Genomic DNA, 24,637 nt, shown 5'->3' on the forward strand with positions numbered 1-24,637 from the left:
AACCCGAAATACATGAAGTAAATACTAATACTTTGGCTCGGCTCGTTGATTTCATTAGAAACTCTCCTACTCTTTGTCTTAGTGAAGTTAGTCAGGTCTCTGATCAGATCTTCGTCCTCGCTTGATTTCTTCTTCTTCCTCTTCTTCTTCTTCTTCTTCCTCTTCTTCTTCTTCTTCCGTGGTAGGACTGGGTTCTCTCGAACGTTGAAAAGTCCTGCAGGTTGTCCATACACTTTTGGATTTTTGCCGTTCTGACCCAGTGACTGTGTAAAAAACATATCTCAGTGACGCAACATGCTCTCTCCAACGCTGGTGTCACTCACGTCAGTTTCAATTAAAGTGACAATCACTTTGCCTTTGCCGACTCTGATTCTGAAACAGGCCAGATCCGCAAGTCAATCAATGCTTTGTGGATGAATGCTGGCGGGACCCTGTCTGTCAAACTGACATGTTACATGGCACGTGCACTCAATTCAATAGTGGATCACATTTTTAGCTGCAGCCCTAGGTCTGCTGCTATACATTTCACTGAATTTTTCTGTTTTATTTGGAAGTAAGTCACTTGGCGCTATCATTCTCTCTCTCTCTCTCTTTCTCTCTCTCTCTCTCTCTCTCTCTCTCTCTCTCTCTCTCTCTCTCTCTCTCTCTCTCTCTCTCTCTCTCTCTCTCTCTCTCTCTCTCTCCTTCTGCCCTATGCCGCCTCTCTCAGTCTGACGCTGACTTGGCTAACTGGTCTCCCCTATCTGTCTCTCTTGTACATTTGTAGTTGCACTTGCGAGCAGCTGTTAACGTGTCTGTGACTGTCTTGTTCAGATACAGATTTCTTCTATAATGCAAGCAGTTATCCTGCCCTGAATTGGCTCTTCATGGCCCACTGCGCTTTAACTCAAGTAATATGTTATGTTAAGCAGTTGTCGATGAAGAAACAGCGGAATACTGTACATTCAAGTAAATCGTGTGAAGAAAATCGCTACGATGCTTGTTTTCCCCAATCACAGAGGATCTGCAACAGTGTGGGTTTTCTCAGACATGTACACAATAATGTGTTTCTATTACATGTATTGATTTGCTACACCCTTGTTGCAGATGGAGTTGTCTGCAGAGATGGTGGACAGCTGGCTGGATGTCAGCGAGGTTGTGGATGTCCATGCCGAGCCACCCCCTGACATCCAGGACATTTCAGCCTTGGATGGAGGTTAGTTCTACACAAACCTGTGCAATTCAAAATGTCACACTCTCACGAGACTACTTTACTTATGGGAAAAGCGCCCATTTGCGTGGTAACAAAAAAACATGACACTACGGAAAGCGACTTCATGTTACATGGGTCATTGTACAATTGCCCCCCCCCAAAAAAAAATAATAAAAAAAATCCCTCTGTAACGGGATTTCTCATTTAGAGCCTGCATTTCAATATTAAAAACGTATGCTTCTGTTGCACCACTGACGACGTAAACTAAAAATGTTTACGTAATATTGTAGCATCGACGCACAATCGCATTACAGAGCTGATTTTTCTTTGGCATATGAATTTTGGTGAAAGAATACTACATTCAAAGCCAGTCTTGTTCACATCGTAGACTCCAGATCCTGTTAATTTTCCATTTATAACCATAAATACATTACCCTGATGAGGCAAATATTGATGGAAATGTCTGTTTCATGTTACATGCCACATTATACTCCCTTTGATTATAAAAATACCGTTTCAGTGTCGCAGCACACACACACTCACACAAACGTGTACTTTTAAATTTGTTTAATCTTTTCCTTTGTCTTTACCGTTCATAGGTGCTGATTCGACAAATCACATGTGCGAACATTGTGGTAGCACTTACAAACACCAGAGGACGCTGACACACCACATCAAAACCAAGCACATCGGAGAAGGGGATGGAAAGAAGTTTGCTTGCAGTCAGTGCACGAAATGGTACTCCAGAGAAGTTGATCTGAATGCCCACAACAACAAAATCCACTTTGGGCAAAAACCCCACACTTGTAAAAAATGTGGGAAAGGCTTTGCCTGCCGCAAGAGCCTCAACCCATCTAGGCACAGCTGCAACAACGAAACAAACCTATTTTCATGCGTGCATTGCAACAAAACCTTTGCATTAAAGCTGCAATTGTATTCTCATGTTTCCTACACACACACACAGAAACAAAATTATTTGTGCAAGGCTTGCATGATGCCTTTCAGACACAGCGAACAGCTAAGGCGGCACAAAACAAAATGCCTGGCCCAATAATTTGCTCAGTTGGACATTTCTTTGATAAAGCACCCAGTGCAATGTATGTTTTGGTTTGATTTGTTTGCTTTTAATTTACTTAGGACAATAATGTACCCGTGGTATGGTGTGAGCGCCAATAATCTGCTCAGTTGGATATTTCTTTAATAAAGCACATATAGTGCAATGTAAGTTTTTGTTTTGTTTGTTTGCTTGTATTTATTTAGGGCAAAGATGTACCTGTGGTTTGGTTTGAGTGCCAGAGTATGAGAGTCTTTTGTAATTGTGATTTTTGGTGCCAAAAGAGGCATGCACAGAAACAAGGGAAAATAACATAAATATTCAGTCAATTAACTTACGCATTTATTTCTGAGAATGCAATATTATGCCTTATTAACGGCTGACTGGGGACATTTCTACCAAGAACCTTAGTTTTACCACTTACATTGTATTAGAAGACAAATACATGTTTGACAAAGCATACATTCCTAAACAGTGTCAAACATTATTACCCTCCCCGTTCTTAAACCCCATCATGATAATTATGTGAATAGTAATTTCCTGTAGGATTACCCTACCAAATAACTTATCACCACATGACACAAATAATAATTCTCATTGCAAAAAAAATGTACATGGGAGATATATCCTTCACAAACTCATTGCTGTTCAACACACCCATAAAAATCGTCAACAGAACCAATAAGACAAATAAAATTCAATTTTAATGGAATGCTTTTATGGTTCCGTCAACCACTCCAATGAGACAAACACACATATTAACAATATAGCCTAATGACACCACCAAAACACCTGTAAATGTGGCACAATATGTTATTTATATTACACTTACAACAGAAGTGTTTAAAAGCTTTAGCATGAAACGTTTGAACACAATCTAACTTTTAAACTCACACATATAGTGAAAAGAATACACACGACACACACAGCATTCAGTCTCGAACACCAACACCAATTGAAGTGGGCTACATCATTCAATGAAATATACTGAAAGGCATAAATTCTGCAAATAGTGCATTGAACGATTTTGCTCTCAAACGAAAATCAGATTGAACATGTAATTTGTAGTTGACATCTTGAGTGTCGGAGCAAATGTTTCACGCTGTCAGCGTGCGCTTTGCAGTATTGCTGATCCAGCCACAGCTCACTGTGCTAATAAAGACAATGGGCTGAACGGGAGACAATAACGTAAAAAAGATAGTGTATGGCCCTATAAAATGCAACTGGCTGTTTGGCTGTATCAGATATCGCAATCATGCCACGACTTGATGAAGGAGAGAGACAGCAAGCGATTGGGATGCTTAGAGCTGGCCAAAGCATTGAACGTGATGAACACTGAACGTTTTCCGAAATTATTGCGCTTGGACTCAGTCACTTTTTTTGAAAAATTGTCATTTCATGATGTTCTATTCAAAATCAATAAAGCGAAGGTTTATAAACACTAAAATGGCCAATAAATAAAATATTCAAACATTGAAAACATTCACCACTGAGTTGATTTTTTGTGATTTTTTAAAGTTCAGTTTGCGGAATTTATGCCTCTCGGTATACATCGCATCCAACAAATTTAAAGACTCATATACTATACATGACGTGTATCCTTTATAAAGTATCATTATTATAACAAACACATGCAATAAATGTATGGGCTGAAAAGCAAGATTCAGGGCAATCTAATCTAACCTTAGCGAGCACCAACTTCCAATGATAGGATGTGTGTCTTGTAATTGTGCGCCAATAAACCGAGGCTAACACTATCTCAATAAGCCTATGCATTCCGTCTCTAGTACCCAAGGAAAGATAGCAACGAAAAAAAAATTTGTCAAGTGAGACATACCCCTCTTAACTGAACATATTAGAATAAAAACCTCAATGAGGACCAGTAAAACAGCGGGTGTGACATGAGGTTTACAGGGTACATAGGTGCGTGTGCACAGACTCCACACCATTACCTCAGTGTTTTCAGTGTCAGTCACTATCAATCAGTTCAACAGGAAAACGTCACATTATGTATCAACCATGACCAGAATATTCTCAGACTATTCAACACAGGTCAATTATCAAGAGTAATCCCAAGGCGTTTGTGCGCCAAAATCTTTGACTCATCCGTCCTGTGGTGCTGCCGAACACCCTTCGCCCCCCTGCGAGGCTCATTTGGCTTTGAAATGCTTGTAGACTTTCGTTTTCGTCTGGTTCTAGCACGGGCAGCCAGGTCAAATTCATGATTGCTCAAAAAAAGGGTTTTAATATGAAATTTAAATTGGAATATTACACTGTTTCTTTCCCATCTCTCTCTTCACAACAATCTCTCTTTCTCTCTCACACTCTGTCTCTCGTTCTACTCTGACTCTTGTTCTATCTTTCACCACCACCACCACCACCGCCACCACCGACTTCTGTAGTCATAACATTTTTTTCTAAACTGATTACCTTGTGTGGATAGGCACACTGAACGATGGACCTGCTGACCTTTCTAGCTCTGGATACGCCTCAGCCCTGGAAACAATACTTTAATTATTAGAACAATGCTAGTTAAGTTTATTTGGTTTATCTGGACACACGTGATAAATTGCTCTGACAGACGTCTAGTTCTATAGTTTTAATGCACATGCACAGAATTTATATATATATCACTTCCTCATTATAAAATAATTATAGTTATAAAAAGACAAAAACAATAACACTTATTGAATTGACTTGAATATTACTTGCCTGTTCGGTGTCAGTTGTAGGTATATTCAATATGTAGATATTAGATTTTTGAAACACTACCTGCATTGCTATTATTAATTGTTTCTTTTTGGCATAATGCAATAACTAATTAGACCAACGACCAACCGTACATTGATGAGGTTTCTGATGTGTGACCTGCAGGTGCCCGTTTTCTCTCCACAGCATCGTCACCCCTCGGCCTTGAACTTTCGTTCTGAGCTTTGCACAACTCCATCTTTGGATAGGTAGGAGCTCGAGTCGTTTTCATGTGGAATGATGTGGAAAATTATTATTTAAAAACATTAATTTAAACACACATATACACACACCATCATCATCATCATCATCATCATCATCATCATCATCATCATCATCATCATCACACCTTCAGACTTACTTGTTGGTATCCGTCTGGAGAATTGAGAGCTCACAAGCTGTTTTCATGGCTGCAGGGATGTCTGCAGGACGGATGGCCAATCCACTTCAGTTCCCCCTGGTGTCAAGTCAGCTAGAATGCTAAAAAAAAGTTCTCAGCATCTAGAGTTGTCAGAGAACGAGTATTGAAGGCACCCGTGAACCAGTACATTTGGAGTTTTCCCTCAATGTTTGTGAGGAGGGATTCGTATGTGACTATGGGCACTCCACCTACGTAGCCTGCAGGCGGAGGAAAAGCAAATTGATCGTAACGATCCAGCAGCCAGTTCCTCATCTTCAGGCGCCATCGAAGCCGCACATGAGCTGAAAGTCCTCCTTCGTCATCTGCCCTATACCACAGTCTCACCATCCGGCAAAAGGCAGCTTCTTCCTTATCTCCGTTCTTGAGCATTTCCACCTGCACTGGTACGAAAAACGTGAGTTGAGCAAAAGCATTCCGCTGACGATCAATCAGATCTTCAACATGAGCTAGACTCAGGCCTGTCTTGTTGCTTCGGTTCCCACTAGCCACTTTAACCCATGCATCTCGATGGATTCCGGATTCCACAATGCCAGTTTTGCACACCTTGGTTCTGAGGTTGGTTAGAATGTGATGCGAGTCTATTATACCGAGGAGGGGCTTCTGTTTCCTGATCTCTGGATACGAGAACCACCTCAGCTGTTTGTTGTTGACCGTGCCGGTGGAACCAAATGGAAAGGACGCCCTCCACTGCTTTTCTTTTTCTGGGTATTCAATCTCAGCGTATAGTGCACAGAGTAGTTCTTTGGGTAAAGCCTTGACGGCTCTCATGGCGGACTCCTTTAAACTGAGACATTTTTTTGGTTGGACTTTGGAGGTCTGTGTGACTCCTCCTGTGTAGTTGGCAATGAGGAGCTTGCAGAGGATGATCCAGAAGAACTGCTTTTGTAGATGCCAGAAGAATGTGCTTTGTTTCCCGTGGAAACATGTATTTGATTGTCTTCAGGCATACTTTCAACTCGGGAAGCAACAAACTCTGCCCAGACTGAAGTGACTCTTTGACGTCTTTGGTATTACGTCTTTTCCATTTGTATACGGTCTTGCTGAAAAATTGCATTGCGTACAGTTTCATTCTGTGAGTTCGACAGCTTGACTAAATGTTGTATTTTCGCCTTACGCGACTTGTTTTCTTCTCTTTTTATATTCAGGCTAATTGAATAACAATAACATGGATATGATTTTTTTTCCAATAACATTTTTTTTTTAATCGGCCTCAAAAGCAACACAAACATAATCATATCTACTGCGATCTTTGTCCCAGACAATTGGCCAACAAAACCAAGAACAGGAATAATCGTTTCAACTGAATGTGTTTTGGCATCATTAAAAGTTGTGATATAAATTAACACTGATGCGACAGTTGTGATTATAAGTGTGTAGTACATTTCATGTTATTAACATATTATAAGTTGTGATTATAAGTGTGTAGTACATTTCATGTTATTAACATATTATAAGTTGTGATTATAAGTGTGTAGTACATTTCATGTTATTAACATATTATTCAATGAGGTCATTGTTTGGTATACACTCCCTCACAGTGGCATTTGAGCTGTCATCTTGTTGAGCATAATGACGGGCGCTGTGGCGGGGTGGTACGACGTCGGACTCTTAATCGGAAGGTCGAGGGTTCGAATCCCGGCCGCGGCCGCCTGGTGGGTTAAGTGTGGAGATTTTTCCGATCTCCCAGGTCAACTTATGTGCAGACCTGCTAGTGGCTTATCCCCCTTCGTATGTACACGCAAGCACAAGACCAAGTGCGCACGGAAAAGATCCTGTAATCCATGTCAGAGTTCGGTGGGTTATAGAAACACGAAAATACCCAGCATGCTTCCTCCAAAAGCGGCGTATGGTTGCCTGAATGGCGGGGTAAAAACGGCTATACACGTAAAATCCCACTCGTGCAAAAGCCCACGAACACAGAAGAAGAAGAAGAAGTTGAGCATAATGATATATTTGTGAGTGTGGAACAATCGAAAAGGAAAATATTTGCACACCCTTTCATTTGCATTATTCTTCTCTATTATGTCATGGTTGTGAAACTTTTGACACATAGTTTTGTTTGACTTTTTTTAAAATCAGTCCATCCTTGTAATTGTTTGTAATTGTCAAAGAGCTTTTGAAACATAATTTATGTGTTGTTTGAAGCAATATATTTTTGTACTGATCTTACAATTTATGATTATCACGATTTTTTCTCATTGTTTTAATTACTTGTCTGACAACTGTTGGCTTATTATAAAGAGTTTGTTTAAAAAAAGATTGTGTGTGTGTGTGTGTGTGTGTGTGTGTGTGTGTGTGTGTGTGTGTGTGTGTGTTTGTTTGCTTGCTTGCTTGCTTGCTTGCTTGCTTGCTTGCTAGTAAGGTTTGTTTGGTTTGGAGACTGAGAAGAAGGAAGCGGGGGAAGGGGGTGTTCTTTCCCGCCTTCCTGCATCGGGGACAAATTCATATATCAAATTACAGCATGTGAACTTGATTCTATTCATTTTATTTAGTGAATAGCGTGGTAAAAATGGTCATACACGTAAAACTCCACTCGTTCAAAAACACGAGTGTACGTGGGAGTTTCAGCCCACGAACGCAGAAGAAGAAGATTCAGTGAATATCACTTTTGCTGGTGGACTTTTTTTTTCGCCAGAAGTTTAAACAAAAAACAGTGACAGCTTTGTCGGTCAAAGAGAATTCATATTCCAAACAATTAACTTTTTCGAACAAATAAATCCACTCTATATCTAGAATAAGAATAAGAATAAGAATAAATGAGCATTTATATAGCGTAACATCATAACTTTACAATTATGCTCTTTGCGCTTGACACATTTAAAATTAAAACACAGTTATACAAGCATTCACATCTACATTCATAGTCAACAACGCTTAATTAAAAGCATACACCATCAAACATACATTACAAAAAATTCTTCCACTAAATAAGTAATAAAAACATGAATAAAATAGGTAGTGAAAACAGGAAATACCAGCTGAATACCCTTAATCAAACAGAACATGTTATCAACAATACTGAAAACAGCCCTAGATGTTTATATACATTATTTTGTCTTCTACCAGGACAACGTGACACAACCACAGCTGGGTATGCCTGAGGAACTTGTTCGTCTGAGTGGGCGACACTTTCCCCATCCAGTCCCCCAGACCCAAAAGATGCACAGGGCCTCAAGAAAGTGCAAGCTGTGCTACAGCAAGGGAGTTAGGAGGGAGACCTCCTACATGTGTGAACTATGCCCAAGCAAGCCCGCTCTCTGCGTCTTCCCATGCTTTGAGATCTATCACTCCATCAAGTGAAAAGTACTATTCCAGATAACTCTGTGCAAATCAGTCATTGATATGGGATAATTGTACCGAAGCCCTGTCGAACACCCTGGAAAAACTACACCTTGAAGCTTTACTTATTATAATTGGCGGTGTGCGGAGAACTAGTCATGGTAAGATTTACAAAGAAAGCGGATTTTGTAGTCTAAAGGAACGCCGAAGACAACATAAATTGATTTTATATCATAAAATGGTTCATGGTAAATGTCCCCTATATTTAGTTGACCTTTTGCCATCACTAAGTTTCATCCTTAAATCATTATCACAGAAGACGACCACTTGAAAGATTTGTACCAGCACACAGGACAGAAATCTTCCGAACATCATTCGTTCCTTCGACTACAATTTTATGGAATGATCTGCCTGATGTGGTTAAAACTACAAACTCAATTAGCGAGTTTAAGCATTATTTACAAAGTCCTCATTATTATGTGCCAGTTTATTACTATTTTGGAAAAAGACAGGTAGAAATACAACACAGCAGAATGCGTTTAAACATGAGTAACCTTAATTCCGATTTATGCAAACGCCATTTAAAAGATAACCCACAGTGTGCGTGCGGTAACCGGAATGAAACAGCTGAACATTACTTGTTATACTGCACGTTGTTTGAAAATGCTCGTATGTCCACAATTAACTCACTGCCTGCCAATTTTAGACACGTGGAAACATTATTAAGAGGCAGCGAGCAACATTCATTTCGCCCAAATACATTGATTTTTGAGTCGGTCCAATCCTTTATTGCTGAATCTGGTCGACTAACCCGCCTCTCAGTGTTGTTGCATCAATTACATATTAACATAAGTAATAATTATCATTGAGATTTTGTTTTTGTTTTGCTGTTCTCTTTTTTGTGTGTGTGTGTGTGGTTGTTTTCTTCCATACATTCGTAACTAACTATACTGCCCTCTCCATGAAAATGTACATTTATCTGAACTTACTTATTGCATGTCTCAGCATAGATGTTCTCATCCCACGCGCTTCATTCCAAGTCTCACCTTTTTTCTCTCTGTAGATCCTCCTGTTTTGATTAAGTTCCCCATACCCCCTCCTACATTTTGTTCTTCTGGTTAATAATTGTGTTGTCCACCATCATGAAAACTTGTGTAACTTAGCATTGTTATGGTCACGTCAAATAAGCATCTGCTTGAGTTCGTGTCCTAGCTGCATTTTTGTCAATTGTTTCATGTCATGTATTTTGAATAAAATTGTGTTTAAACTAAATCAGTCACTTTTTTCGTGTTACTTTTTCTCGTGTTTTGTGGGAATAATACACTTTTGAATTACATGGACATCATTGTGGTGAGTCTTTCATTTATCCATGTGTTGTTTGTTTTGTTTTAACTCTTCATAAGTGAATTTCTGAGATGTTTGTTCAACAACACACCTATCACCAACATACATTCACATCGGAAAATGTAAAAAAAACAAAAAACAAATCTTGGTTTTCATACCTTGAAGGATCATAAACTATTCCCCTTAAAAGCATACAATTACTATGTTTATTTAGAGCATTCATTTTCCTCCAAGAAAAACATAGGTTTTATGAACTTTTAACAAGAAACATGGCCTCCAGAATTTTTTTTTAATTTACACCCACTTTTCCGCAAAAGTCCTTGGCAGAGGAGCTGCCTAACTGTGTTATTACATCTGGCAGTGAAAGGGTTAACAGATGTTTTCATTGTGTGGGAAGGAAGAGAGGGGGGGGGGTCATTCTTTTTTATACGCCCGTTAACGGATTCTTTCTTTGTTTTGGCGGATACGGGGGTACTTTCATTCCGTTGTACACGCTTGGGGTAACCTCTACAGATATCGATGGGTTTTTTGTCAGTCTGTAAGAGACTTTTGTTGTCAGTGCAATTGAACAATTTCCTCTTGATGCACAAGTTTTGCACACATTAACATTGTGTACCCATACTGATTTGGTCACAGCGTTTTTCTGTGTGTGTGACAGTGTGTCTGGGCGTGACAGTGTGTGTGTGTGTGTGTGTGTGTGTGTGTGTGTGTGTGTGTGTGTGTGTGTGTGTGTGTGTGTGTGTGTGTGTGTGTGCAACTGAGTAGTCAGAAGTAAGTACAACCGTTAGTAAAGAAAGCGATCAAGAGTGAGAGAAAGACTGAGACGAGAGAAATTCTCCAATGCCAATAACAGCAATAAAGACGGCACCCAGCAGAAGCCACAAGCACACACCCAATTTCTTCCTCGCCTGCATCGGATTCTGTGATAGCTCTGCGTTTAACTCTGCGTCATATCCCATTAACTCATTGTCTCCCAGATACGGATATATCCGTACCCACTCATTTGGCTCTATCTGACCAGGTACGGATATATTCGCTCAGACTGTTAGCTTCGGTCGCTTCAGTCCTGTAACGTCGATTTAACGCCTGCATTCCAGCGTGTTGATACACAGTTTCTACACAGCTACTACAATTCTGAGTGACCTGCTGCAGCACAGCTGGTCTCGGCTAAAAAAAAAATTGGTCAACATAGGTGGGGTAGAAAGTGTTAATTAAAGGACGTTTGTCCATTTTTCTACTACAATGAACCTTCAACAAACTATAACTGTCATGAATAAGCACGTGCAATGTGAGGACACTTGGTGTTGGTCCGAAGGGTGTGTCATGTCATGAGAGGACACCCCTGGGATCAGCTAGAAATGTCCCTGCATTGCAGGTGGTCTTTCATGGCAGTCATATTTTGGTAATGTACACACTAGAGTTGTGGGAGGTGACCTGTTATTACAGGTATATTTTAGTCATAACGAAAGACAAAGGGACTGCAGAAGGTGTCCTTTATTGGTAGGTGTTCTCTTATCGGATGTGCCCGCTCCCATTGCAAGTGCCACTCCGGGTGTTCTGCTTGCAGACAATAATAACGCATTGCAGTATCAATACTTCAGTTGCATGAACATTCAGCTTGATGCTTTAACCAGTGTTAGTCGAAATGAACATTATCTTTCCAGGTGAAAACGCAAGACGTACCCAACCTCAACAGCTGCACAGAGACTGACGCTGACGAAAACACGGGACCTAAAACTGAATCAGTCGACTCTCCGCCCTCTCTGCTGGTACAAACTCCAGCGCCCAACAAGACAAAACCCGAAACTACCGGCCCATGCGGACTGTGCTCTGACTGCGGAAAGACGTTCAACTCAAAGGGAGCTTACCGAATCCACATGAGAAGCCAACACGGGAAAGGGAAGGAGGCCCCCTACACTTGCCAAGAGTGTCAGCGGACCTTCTTTGCGGTGACCTATTACCAGGCTCACGTCTCCTCCCACACCGGACTCAAACCCTTCAGCTGCGATCAGTGCTATCGCCCGTTCGGCAGTCGTAAAACCCTGAAGAACCATACATGCAAAGGAATGGTTTCAAAGCCGACACAGTTTCCCTGCACTGTCTGTGACAAGGTGTTCGCAACGCATAAACTGCTGGTAGAGCATGCGCACGTGCACTCTGACCATCTCCGTTATCGTTGTGGATTGTGCCAGAAGCAGTTCAAGTACCGCTCCACTCTGGCAAAACATAAACGACACTGCAAACTGAAAAACTTCTTTGTTGAAGAAACAGAATAGACCAGTTTTGCCCCCTTGATTTGCAAGCCAAAACTTGTTGCTGTCAGTGTCAGGCAAGTCATTTTCTTGGTTGAGTTGCATATTATAAAAAAAATATAAAAAAAGTACGGAAACAATTCTGATGCCATGGGTCGTATACAACCCATACTCTGCAAAGAGGCGGTAAAAAGTGTATCCCTATTCGTATACGACCCACATTATTTACGTTGAAACTTTCTTGTGAAGTATTAGGGTCGTACACAGCCCACATCTTCCGGACTGTGCAGTCCAAACACTGTATTCCATTACAGGTACTGTCTGCTACAGACTGGCTCCAGCTAAAAATAATAACTGGCAAGAACCACTCCCCTCCCGCCTATTTACCCTTTCCTCCCCCATTTCCCTCCAACCCCTCCTATCCACAGTGGCGCCTAAAATAGGGCCAGACCACTCTTTCTTTGTCTGTAGCAATGCGTGAACCGGTGAAGGTTAAAAGTGAAAACCCTCCCGCGTGACTGTTTTAAAGTTGGTTTACTTCAATTGTCTGCCATGGTCACACCGGGCCCATTTGGCAGTTCAACATTGAAAATGTTGAGGTTTCACGCAGTAAAGTGGATTTTTATTGTGTGTGTTAGCAGCTAGGCCACTCAACCTTAGTGCACAGATAACTTTATTTTTAGGACCCCTGTCGCCTTGTCATAGAGTTTGAATGACGGCCTCTATTACATTACAAGGGCACTGCTGCAGTGAAACTCCTATTTTGAACGACGGAAAAATTATGAAAATTAGACAAAAACGGCTGAAAGGTACAATAGTATTGCCAAAGCGAGCTTATACGACATGTTTGCCTTTCTTGTGTTACAGAGTAATCCACCTGATGCAAGCGATCTGGATACGCGCTTGGAAGATGCCACAGCTGATACTCATGGACTGTCATCAACATTGACAAAAGAATCGGAGGCCGTGAAACTGCTGTCATCATTGAGCAAAGAAGCAGAGACAACACACACTGACAGCGAAGGCAAGCCGAGGTTCTTGTGCACGCTTTGTGGCAAGTTCTACAGACACCGGAGGACCCTCACTGCTCACCTGAGAGAAGGCCACGGGAAAGGACCCGCCTTGCCCTTTCCCTGCCAGTTATGCGACAGAAAGTTTCTGAAAGAAGGTGAACTCCAGTTGCATGTGAACAGACACATGAAGGTGAAACCTTTTAAGTGTGAGCGATGTGGAAAGAGCTTTGCTTCCAAGAGAACGTTTCACCCTACCAAGCACGCCTGTCACATACTCGCCGATGTGAAGTTCATGTGTAGTGTGTGTGGCAAAGAGTTCAAGACAAAGAAGTACCTGCACGAGCATGAAGTCAATCACAGTGTCAAGAGATACCGGTGTGAAAAGTGCCTTCAGAGTTTCACCCACAGGTCACAGATCCTTCGTCACAAAAAAAAATGTCTTGCCGTTTAACATGTAATATGCTTTTGCTTGATGATCTGTTTGATTCATTTAAAGGCACAGTAAGCCTCCCGTAAACCATCAGAGATACTGTCAGGCTTTCACACACAGTACAAACACACCGCTTGAGAACATCTTAGGTGCCCTCCGAAAAGAGCGAACAATTTTCAAAGAATTTCAAGTGTTTTTGCTTGGTTTATCTTACCCCTGAGCCATCGTGAACCCGTGTGATCCAGTTTCCTTTTTTTTTCACAATGTAGTCGTCAGTTTGTGATTTCCAATGCGACTCGCTGTAAGCTTATCTGCAATAACACGTTATTATGTACCTCTGAATCTAAACGCAACAAACGGCTGCAATTCACACGAACTCTAGCGATGGCTTTTGACTGTTCCGAGGAACTGGCGATAGGCATTACTGTCGTCTGCTACGAGAACCACGACCTTACGTGACCCTGCTTCCGGGCTTTTCTTTTTTCAAACTTTCAAAACTTCGAATTGAACTGATCTTGTCTTGATGAAAAAAAGAATTCTTTTAAGATTTAAGAATGTTTGTGTAACAAGGTTACAAGCTGTCAATTTATTATTTAGATTTTAAAAGTTAGGCCATAGACCTAGGTCCCTGGTTAGGTCCAGCTCCAAAACGCACCGTCCGATTTTGTTATCAGACAATCCGCAAAATTAATTCTGTAAAAATTGCTTGCTCTTTACGTAGGGCACCTAGGATGTTTTCAAGCGGTAAGTGTGTAAATGAAACTCAGAAAGGGGGTTTGTACTGTGTGTAAAAGCCTGACAGTGTCTGCGATGGTTTACGGGAGGCGTACTGTGCCTTTAAACCTTCGCCGATTGTCGTGGGTCCGTGTGGACCCAGAAGGGTGTTTAATTGCAAATATCTCTTAAACCAGTTGGAATTTTTTAATGAGCTTTTAAGAATGCCTCAGACACCTAAAAAGCTCTTATGTCCTAACAGATCATTAAATTTCAGCGAGAAGTAATTAAAAAAACAAGTCGCGTAAGGCGAAAATACAACATTTAGTCAAATAGCTGTCGAACTCACAGAATGAAACTGAACGCAATGCAATTTTTCAGCAAGACCGTATACTCGTAGCATCGTCAGTCCACCGCTCATGGCAAAGGCAGGGAAATTGACAAGAAGAGCGGGTAGTCACCTGGCTGGCTATAGTGGAAAGGTTACTTTTGGTGGTCACATTAGATATTACCGTAAAGTACCTTGTAAGCGCCCACCCCCCCCCCCCCCCCCCCCCCCCCCTGTGCACCAATTCCGACCCAAAGTAGGGGGTGGGCGCTTACAAGGTACTACACCCTATGCACGAGCAGTTTTCAGTAAGAAATGTGATATTTGATCACTTCGTAATCATATCTTCTTTCTTTGTTCATCTTCCATTGTTTTTCTTGTTCGTATTGTCATTAAAAAAGCTTGGGGAGACAAATGTCGTCGCATCTTTTTCTTGTCTACAGAGGTGCCGCTGTCGGCCGCACTGTGTCTCTGTTTCCCTTGAACAAGGGGTACGTCTTCTGGATATAGGCAGCAGTCTATTTTACTTGGCCAAAGACTGTTTTCGGAAGAGAGAGAGAGAGAGAGAGAGAGAGAGAGAGAGAGAGAGAGAGAGAGATGAGACAGAGAGAGAGACAGAGAGAGAGAGATCAGAGACAGAGAGAGAGAGATCAGAGACAGAGAGAGAGAGATCAGAGACAGAGAGAGAGAGATCAGAGACAGAGAGAGAGAGATCAGAGAGAGAGAGATCAGAGAGAGATATATCAGAGAGAGAGAGAGAGAGATCAGAGAGAGAGAGAGAGAGAGAGATCAGAGAGAGAGAGAGATCAGAGAGAGAGAGATCAGAGAGAGAGAGAGAGATCAGAGAGAGATCAGAGAGAGAGAGAGAGAGATCAGAGAGAGAGATCAGAGAGAGAGAGATAGAGATCAGAGAGAGATCTTCTGATCCGACGTCTCGACCGCCATGTAACTTTCGGTTCTTCTTTTCCTTTCCGGCCTGGTGACGTAACAGGGTATCGCGATTCTCTCGCCATTCTCGTATCCTTTTTCTATCTACCCCAAACTCACTTGCTGTTTGCGACACATTTCCATTGGCGTTATTATCCAAATAGTCAAGAGCTGACAGCTTAAAGGCACAGTAAGCCTCCCGTAAACCATCACAGAGCTCCCCGAGCGTCTACATACAGTACAAGCATACTTCCATTTGAACGCTCACCGAACGGGAACATCCTGGCTGCTTTCTGTCGAGCGTGAGACATTTTCAAAGAATTTATTTTTGTGGACTTGGCCTGCTACAACAATGGCGCCTCGTTTTGGTGCTGGACGGCTGTTATGATACTGGAAATCACGCCCGGGCAGTAAGCCTCCCGTAAACCATCACAGATACTGTCAGGCTTTTACACACAGTACAAACACGCTTCCATTTGAACACTCACCGAACGGGAACATCCTAGGTGCCCTACGTAAAGAGCGAGCAATTTTCAAAGAAATAATTTTTCGGATTGTCTCCATCTCAATCGGACCCATCCTGAACTCAGGTCAAAAATGAGTTACTTCCCTTCAACTGGCGATAGCCGTGGAGCGATAATTATCAGAATGATTCGGACCGTGGTGCGTTTTGGCGCAAGACCTAACTTTTAAAATCTAAATAATAAATTCTCAGCTTGTTACACAAACATTCTTAAATTATAAAAGAATTCTTTTTTCATCAAGACAAGATCAGTACAATTCGAAGTTTTGAAAGTTTGAAAAGCCCGAAAGCAGGGTCACGCAAGGTCGCAATCAAAAGCCATCGCTAGAGTTCTTATGAATCACATTCGTTTTTTTCGTAAAAAGTCACAGGTACATAACGTGCTATTGCAGATAATCTCACAGCAAGCCCCATTCAAATTACAAACTGACGACTGCATTGTGAAAAAGGGAAACTGGATCACACGGGTTCACGATGGCTCAGGGGTAAGATAAACCACGCAAAAATAAATTCTTTGAAAATTGCTTGCTCTTTACGTAGGGCACCTAGGATGTTCCCGTTTGATGAGCATTTGTACTGTGTGTAAAAGCCTGACAGTATCTGTGATGGTTTACGGGAGGCTTACTGTGCCTTTAAATGCAACGGTGTACGATTTGATCCGCGGCATCTTGTAATCATTGACTTGCAGGCGTTTAGATCCAAGGCGTGCAGACACACGTGATAGGGTTTGCAAGAAAGGGAAATCATTCACAAAACTAGCAGATCAAGTGCGGAATTTTTATTTCCCCTGATTTCAATGGTGTAAAGTGGGGGGTGGGCGCTTACAAGGTACTATACCCTATGCACGGTTTTGGACTAAAAGTGGGGGGTGGGCGCTTACTCGATACTGGGCGCGTACAAGGTACTTTACGGTATGTTTTTTGGAAAGTTCGTTTTATTTGCAGCCACAGTTCGGTAAACGACAAATGGCAAAACCCAACCACCTAAGAATGAGAAGCGTTTTTGTAACATGACCCATATTCTGTAAAAATGCAGCCATGACGCAGGGGGTAGGTTACAAAAAAACGTCATGTACCGCTTGACTGCATACGGATATAAGCAAATTATACCTTAAACGAAAGCTAAAGATTGTTGCCATCAGACAGCAAGTAAAATGCCTAATTCGTATACACAGTTTTATTTTTAACAACATCTGTATAACATGCGGACGACAAAACATAAAGATCGGTCCAGTAGTTTAGTCTGAATCGCTCTACACACACACACAGACAGACAGACACACACACACACATACACCACGACCCTCGTCTTGATTCCCCCCTCTACGTTAAAACATTTAGTCAAAACTTGACTAAATGTAACAAAGGTCAAATTTAGACTACACACAGTAGACATCGTGGGGCCGTGCGGACCCATGTTTACCAGACTGAAGGAACTTACATAAAAACTAGCAACAGTAGTCACAAACCTTCAGGTATTGGCTTTAAACATCATTTTCTACGATCTGTTTAATTTTGGAGTTAATAAGCAAGTCGCGCGGAGCGAAATTAATACATAACAATGTGGGTCCACACGGACCCACGATGCCTGCAGAATGGTATTCACGTTTTTCCTTTTTTGAGAAGCTTTAGTCCGCACGGTAATAATTTAATTTAATGACTTCTCGCGGAAATTTAACCACGGCGTCTACGGAAGGGGATGCACGCGTTTGCTTCTTTGGAAAGCATGGGTCTACGGAAGGGTATGCATATTTTTCCTTCTTGAGAACCGTATATCCGCACGGCCCCACGATGTCTTCCGTGTGTAGTCGATAACCCGGTCGGGCGAAGGTGAACTAAGGTACAGTAGTTTGAAAGTGAAGCCCTTCATTTTGTATTGTGTGTGTTCTGCGCGAACTTAGAATCCGGTTTCATTCTAGAATGGACCGGGTCCAGGTTGGAATTCTAACCCTGCGCAAGTACAGGGGTGCCATTCTAGAATGAAACCCTTGAATAAAGGGGGCCGTAATGTTTGTAGGTAAGACAGAGTTGTCTTCCCTTGAATTATCTCCACCTGCACCTTCCCTTTGATAAGATGGGGCTGATTTGTCTACCCCTGAAAAAAATCCTTTGGCGATCTTGCGATGTCATGTCATGTCAAGAAAGTTGACACTCCTGAGTACGCAATAAACAAAGGCAGACCATAGCAAGGGGGACTACCAGGGCGGTATTGTTTGCAGGGCAGTTGTTTTTGTGATGAGAGCCGGTTGCGGCCGCTTGCAATGTCAGCGCTGTCTCCCTCTCGGAAATGTCTGGTTTTTTGACAATTTTTTTCACAGACAGACAGACAGACAGACAGACGGTCAGACCGACTAACCGACAGACAGACCAACAGAAGGACAGAGTGAGTTATAGAGCTGTTGTCACAGGTTTAAAAAAAAGTTGACATTAACAAAAACAGAAATCAACAACAACTTTTGTCTGGTTTTATAATATTATGGGAAAAACATTGAAAGCAATTCATAGTAGTAGTACTACCACAACAAATACTCTCAAAGGGGAATTCCATGCCTAAAAGTTTGACAGTTTTTATTTAATCTATCAGAATCCCTACCTTCCAAACTGTGATATGCCCACGTTTCAAACTCTTCATGTATATGAATAAGATTAAGTCAGTCCGGAAATTTCCGTTCGTAGCGATCAGTGCTGAGTGTCTCTCAAAATCGTAATCACTTTCAGAACATCACATCACAATCCCAATTCACGATGTCTTTGAGTAAAGTGTAAAAAACCCGAAAAAAACCCCAACCAAACACACAAAAAACAAAAACAAACAGAAAATCCAGTTACAAGCGAGATCGTCAAAACACTGTCAGTCCGGAAATTTCCGTTCGTAGCGATCAGTGCTGAGTGTCTCTCAAAATCGTAATCACTTTCAGAACATCACAATCCCAATTCACGATGTCTTTGAGTAAAGTGTAAAAAACCCGGAAAAAAACCCCAACTAAACACACAAAAAACAAAAACAAACAGAAAATCCACATTTGTGGCTTTGGCTGTGTGATAGTCTAACTGAAATGACTATTCCAACTTGGACCCAAATTCCAACCTTGCGCAGGGCCGATTCTAGAATGGACCAGCAACAAGGGTTTCATTCTAGAATGGCACCCCTGTACTTGCGCAGGGTTAGAATTCCAACCTGGACCCGGTCCATTCTAGAATGAAACCGGATTCTAAGAACGCGCAGAACATGTGCACTCAGCGCTCAGATATCTGTTTTGCATCTTATGATGTATTGTTTATCTGTATGTAACCGTGCGCCAATCTACTTTCCTCTTTCGTACTGAACTCAAACACTAAAGCAGACGACACAAGTTATATTACCCAGGTTCTTTTATTCCATACGATGAAATGGGGAAAATGTGGGATAACGGGGGTTTATCTTCAAATACAACTTTCACTGTATAGGACTAAACAACTTCAAAAAAAACAATGTTCTCACTCTTCATTCTAAAACTACATTCTTCCCTTAAAGATACCCTTTTAAAACACACCAAATCCTTTCCCCAAACTACACTCTACTCTAAATCCTCACTCTCAACTTTAATCCAAAAAAACCCACAATGAGACTCTAATTTACACAAACGAAATCTAAAAAAAACAACCTAAAAAAACAATTCTTTAAAAAAAACCAAATCTACAAAAACTCTAACAAAATCTGACCAAAATCTCTCCACTAAATCTAACTACTCTTCACTAACAAAACCTAGTCTATAAAAACAAATCTACGACCCACTAAAAAAGAAAAAGACCTAACTAAACCCCGTCTACTGAAACCCCGTCGCACACTCGGCCATCCTGAAAACCACAGAATGCACGCCGTAAGCATACGTAAACAAATCAACAATTTCAACTACCACAAGCTAACTCATTAAACAACAAAACACATCATTCCTACTAAATAACATGCCTACAATACCGTGTTCTCAAACGACGGTCTTCTAAAACATTCACACTCAAAAATCTTCCCCACCATCTCAACTCACAAAACAATCTACTTGAACATTCAAATATATCCTCCCCCCAAGCAACATACTATTCTTTTCACCGCCTACCCATTTACAGAAAGAAAATTGTTTTAACCTACCAGCAAAAGAATCCTCACATTCCGGAAAGATTTCCGGCCGTGACAGACATGTCACAACGGCATTGAAAACACGCCGCACCAAATACACGTCTTTTTCCCTCAAAGATTCCAAGCAAAAGCACAGTTTTAGCGTTCACATCCTGTGCACCGGTGTCACAAGATTAACCCATTCAACTCGAGGGGTGTCAGGCAGCCCCACTTTCTTTAGTTAGTGCCTAACGTCACCTTCAACTATTCAACTTTACATCGCGGCGGAGGGAAAAAGGGAGATGGAACAAAGCCACCTGTCAATTGTTTCTTGTTCACAAAAACATTAATCACAAAATTTACTCCAGAGGCTTGTACTAAAAAAGCGATCGTTTTACCTATGCAAATTTTAGAATCGGCTATTCCGCGAGACCAATTCAATAGAAATGAAACTCAGTCTCGGAAACCTTAATGGATCCCCGATAGTATAGAGGTACCACGAGTTCACACGGATGCACCAGAGTGCATGTGTACCGTAACTGTCGTTCCCAAGCTCACATCCTCCCCAACTTAGACTGTCGTCTCCTGGCGACATGCCAGAATCAGAAAAATTCAAAAAAATATTTAACCTCCCAAGAACATAATATTCTCCATCCTCAAATCATTTCAAAAACTTTCACACAAAAACAATCATCAACTGACTAATACAATATTTCTCTAAAACTAATAGGTTCTGAAATACAAATTTCACATAATCCTTCCAGTGCCAATAATCCTATCTCCTGTCGACATCCAACTCACACAAGTTGACAAAAAATCACAACTCATCTTTAACAGAGGCAGTTCCATGGTTCACTTTACAAAGAATTATGTTCACCACTTGCCAGATAACCAATAATGATAATCTTTACGACTTATCAAATATTTTATCTCTCTTGAGCATACATCAGAACAAAATGTTGACAATCTTTACGATTTATCAAAGCATCTGATCTCTCTTGAGCATACATCAGAACAAAATACTGACAACCTTTACGATTTATCAATGCATGTCCCCTCTTTGTATCCCAACTGTACTTGGCAAACACAATCTTCTCAAACTAACAAAATGACCACTTGCCAAGGCAATGAAAAAACTGGAAGTCCTTAAAACTCACCCAGAATATCAAACCTTTAGTTAAAAATCAGCAATAACCTAATGTCACTCATCACAATTAAACCATTCAACAGGAGTATTCATAGGCAACCATACAATCCTTCAGAATCTATTTCAAAAATCCACTAATATTAATTCTAATAAACAAAACCAGTGTACACACTGTCTTCAAACAAAGACATCAATAAGCACCAGAACTCAAATTCTAAAAAATACCACCAAGAAAATAGAAAGCGAGAGCAGAGGAGACAGTAAAAGTGAGAGCGGAGAAAACAGTAAAGACAAACCAAACGACAGCAGAGAGCAAAAAGGAAGAAAAAGGTCATCTAATCCCTTACAGGTAGCATACTTTGCTCCTGAGGCGTACGAGGCTGGAGACGCCATACTCAAACAAATTAAAGTATGTGTGCGTAGACAATCGGCTAGAGACAACATATAACCCGTCAAATACCACCACCTCTGGGCGTCCTTGTGGTAAACTGATACAAGTTGAATGCGTCCCAGGCACCCTGTCTACAGTATATGAAGTTTACTATGATATATATCCTTCTCTTCTTCACCATCACTCTCCTTCCTTCCTTCACAATCCTTCCTTCCTTCCTTCACAATCCTTCCTTCCTTCCTTCACTCTCCTTCCTTCCTTCACAATCCTTCCTTCCTTCACCATCCTTTTCCCTTCCAATATGTATGATATGACGGTATTTCAACATTATGTTGTTCACCATGTTTCGATCCTTGAAACAAATCAACAGCGCAATACTCACGCCCCAAGCACACGGCTTGCAACAAAAACCACACTAACACCCATACATACAACCACAAGTGTTAGTAATCACATCACATCCATGTAGCGTAATCAAACATACAACTACACATGTCAGTCATAATATCAAATCAACATAATCAACCACACTCTTCCGGGGCTGGTCCACTCCCCAACTCTGTCTCTTTGCACGGTGTGCAAACAGTCTTTCACAAACGTCCGAAGAAATGTTAATCGTTGAAGTCCTTCTGTGGACTAACAGAGTAAAAAGAAATGTTAATCACTGTAATCCTTTCTTCCCCGGATTAACAAACTAAATGGCAATGTTGACAACAAAGCCGCATCCGTCGACGTCACGCCCGGACTCCCTCCAACTTCTCACACGCCCGTCTCCTCAACACCAGCCCGCGTCCGGACTGCATGCCTGCCATCCTCTCCCTGTGCGACGGGGTCCCCTAACCTACTCTAATCCTAGCCCTAACAGTAACACCCCCTACCCACCCTTGCTCCGCAGCGCCAAATGTAACCGTGTGCCCTGCTGGCCAGCGCCAAATGTAACCGTGCGCCCTGCTCGCCAGCGCCAAATGTAACCGTGCGCCAATCTACTTTCCTCTTTCGTACTGAACTCAAACACTAAAGCAGACGACACAAGTTATATTACCCAGGTTCTTTTATTCCATACGATGAAATGGGGAAAATGTGGGATAACGGGGGTTTATCTTCAAATACAACTTTCACTATATAGGACTAAACAACTTAAAAAAAAACAATGTTCTCACTCTTCATTCTAAAACTACATTCTTCCCTTAAAGATACCCTTTTAAAACACACCAAATCCTTTCCCCAAACTACACTCTACTCTAAATCCTCACTCTCAACTTTAATCCAAAAAAACCCACAATGAGACTCTAATTTACACAAACGAAATCTAAAAAAAACAACCTAAAAAAACAATTCTTTAAAAAAAACCAAATCTACAAAAACTCTAACAAAATCTGACCAAAATCTCTCCACTAAATCTAACTACTCTTCACTAACAAAACCTAGTCTATAAAAACAAATCTACGACCCACTAAAAAAGAAAAAGACCTAACTAAACCCCGTCTACTGAAACCCCGTCGCACACTCGGCCATCCTGAAAACCACAGAATGCACGCCGTAAGCATACGTAAACAAATCAACAATTTCAACTACCACAAGCTAACTCATTAAACAACAAGAGGCGAAGCCATCAAGGCTCACGTAAGAAATCGACAAACAGTAACACAAACTCAATCACTCCGTCACACACACACACACACACACACACACACACACACACACACACACACACACACACACACACACAGAAAGAGCATAGGTGAAACTGTGCAAGAAAGCGAGACACTAGATCTAGATCTGTCTGTCTGCATGTTACAAGGACACGACTGCCAACTAGTCTCGGCGCGCTCAAAATAATAATGACCGAGACTTTCAGTACTTCCTTCGCGTGACGTCTAACCCTCTTACGTCATAATGTGACGTCAATGTAATGTGACGTCTTCAAATGTTAGAGTTTCTACCACAGACATACACACGCACAGACGCACGCACGCACGCACGCACGCACGCACAGACAGACAAAGTTACGATCGCATAGGCTACACTTACGTGAGCCAACAAAACACATCATTCCTACCAAATAACATGCCTACAATACCGTGTTCTCAAACGACGGTCTTCTAAAACATTCACACTCAAAAATCTTCCCCACCATCTCAACTCACAAAACAATCTACTTGAACATTCAAATATATCCTCCCCCCAAGCAACATACTATTCTTTTCACCGCCTACCCATTTACAGAAAGAAAATTGTTTTAACCTACCAGCAAAAGAATCCTCACATTCCGGAAAGATTTCCGGCCGTGACAGACATGTCACAACGGCATTGAAAACACGCCGCACCAAATACACGTCTTTTTCCCTCAAAGATTCCAAGCAAAAGCACAGTTTTAGCGTTCACATCCTGTGCACCGGTGTCACAAGATTAACCCATTCAACTCGAGGGGTGTCAGGCAGCCCCACTTTCTTTAGTTAGTGCCTAACGTCACCTTCAACTATTCAACTTTACATCGCGGCGGAGGGAAAAAGGGAGATGGAACAAAGCCACCTGTCAATTGTTTCTTGTTCACAAAAACATTAATCACAAAATTTACTCCAGAGGCTTGTACTAAAAAAGCGATCGTTTTACATATGCAAATTTTAGAATCGGCTATTCCGCGAGACCAATTCAATAGAAATAAAACTCAGTCTCGGAAACCTTAATGAATCCCCGATAGTATAGAGGTACCACGAGTTCACACGGATGCACCAGAGTGCATGTGTACCATAACTGTCGTTCCCAAGCTCACATGTACATT

General features: G+C 41.4%; 1 protein-coding gene and 1 long non-coding RNA gene across 4 annotated transcripts in view; one reads left to right on the plus strand and one right to left on the minus strand.

Annotated features, from left to right (window-relative positions):
- The window catches only part of LOC138965405 (zinc finger and SCAN domain-containing protein 26-like), a 122,801-nt gene that overhangs the window by 92,510 nt on the left and 5,654 nt on the right, over positions 1-24,637 (plus strand). The window contains exon 4 of one of the 3 annotated variants that reach the window (XM_070337547.1): positions 13,158-14,747. The exons of 1 other annotated variant lie outside the window; for it this stretch is intronic. In XM_070337547.1, coding sequence (XP_070193648.1) covers positions 13,158-13,754 — 597 coding nt within the window. In that variant the 3' untranslated portion in view covers positions 13,755-14,747. Of the gene's footprint in view, positions 1-8,481; positions 9,729-13,157; positions 14,748-24,637 lie in introns of those variants that run through there. One more of the 3 variants, XM_070337558.1, reaches the window with a different exon arrangement.
- On the minus strand, positions 19,455-22,766 carry LOC138965411 (uncharacterized). The gene is made up of 2 exons (XR_011455444.1): positions 20,351-22,766; positions 19,455-20,061 (listed from the first exon to the last, which is right to left on the minus strand). It is a non-coding gene; the product is annotated as an uncharacterized lncRNA (long non-coding RNA).

Source organism: Littorina saxatilis, linkage group LG4 (assembly GCF_037325665.1).
Source record: "Littorina saxatilis isolate snail1 linkage group LG4, US_GU_Lsax_2.0, whole genome shotgun sequence".
Taxonomy (NCBI): Eukaryota; Metazoa; Mollusca; class Gastropoda; order Littorinimorpha; family Littorinidae; genus Littorina; species Littorina saxatilis.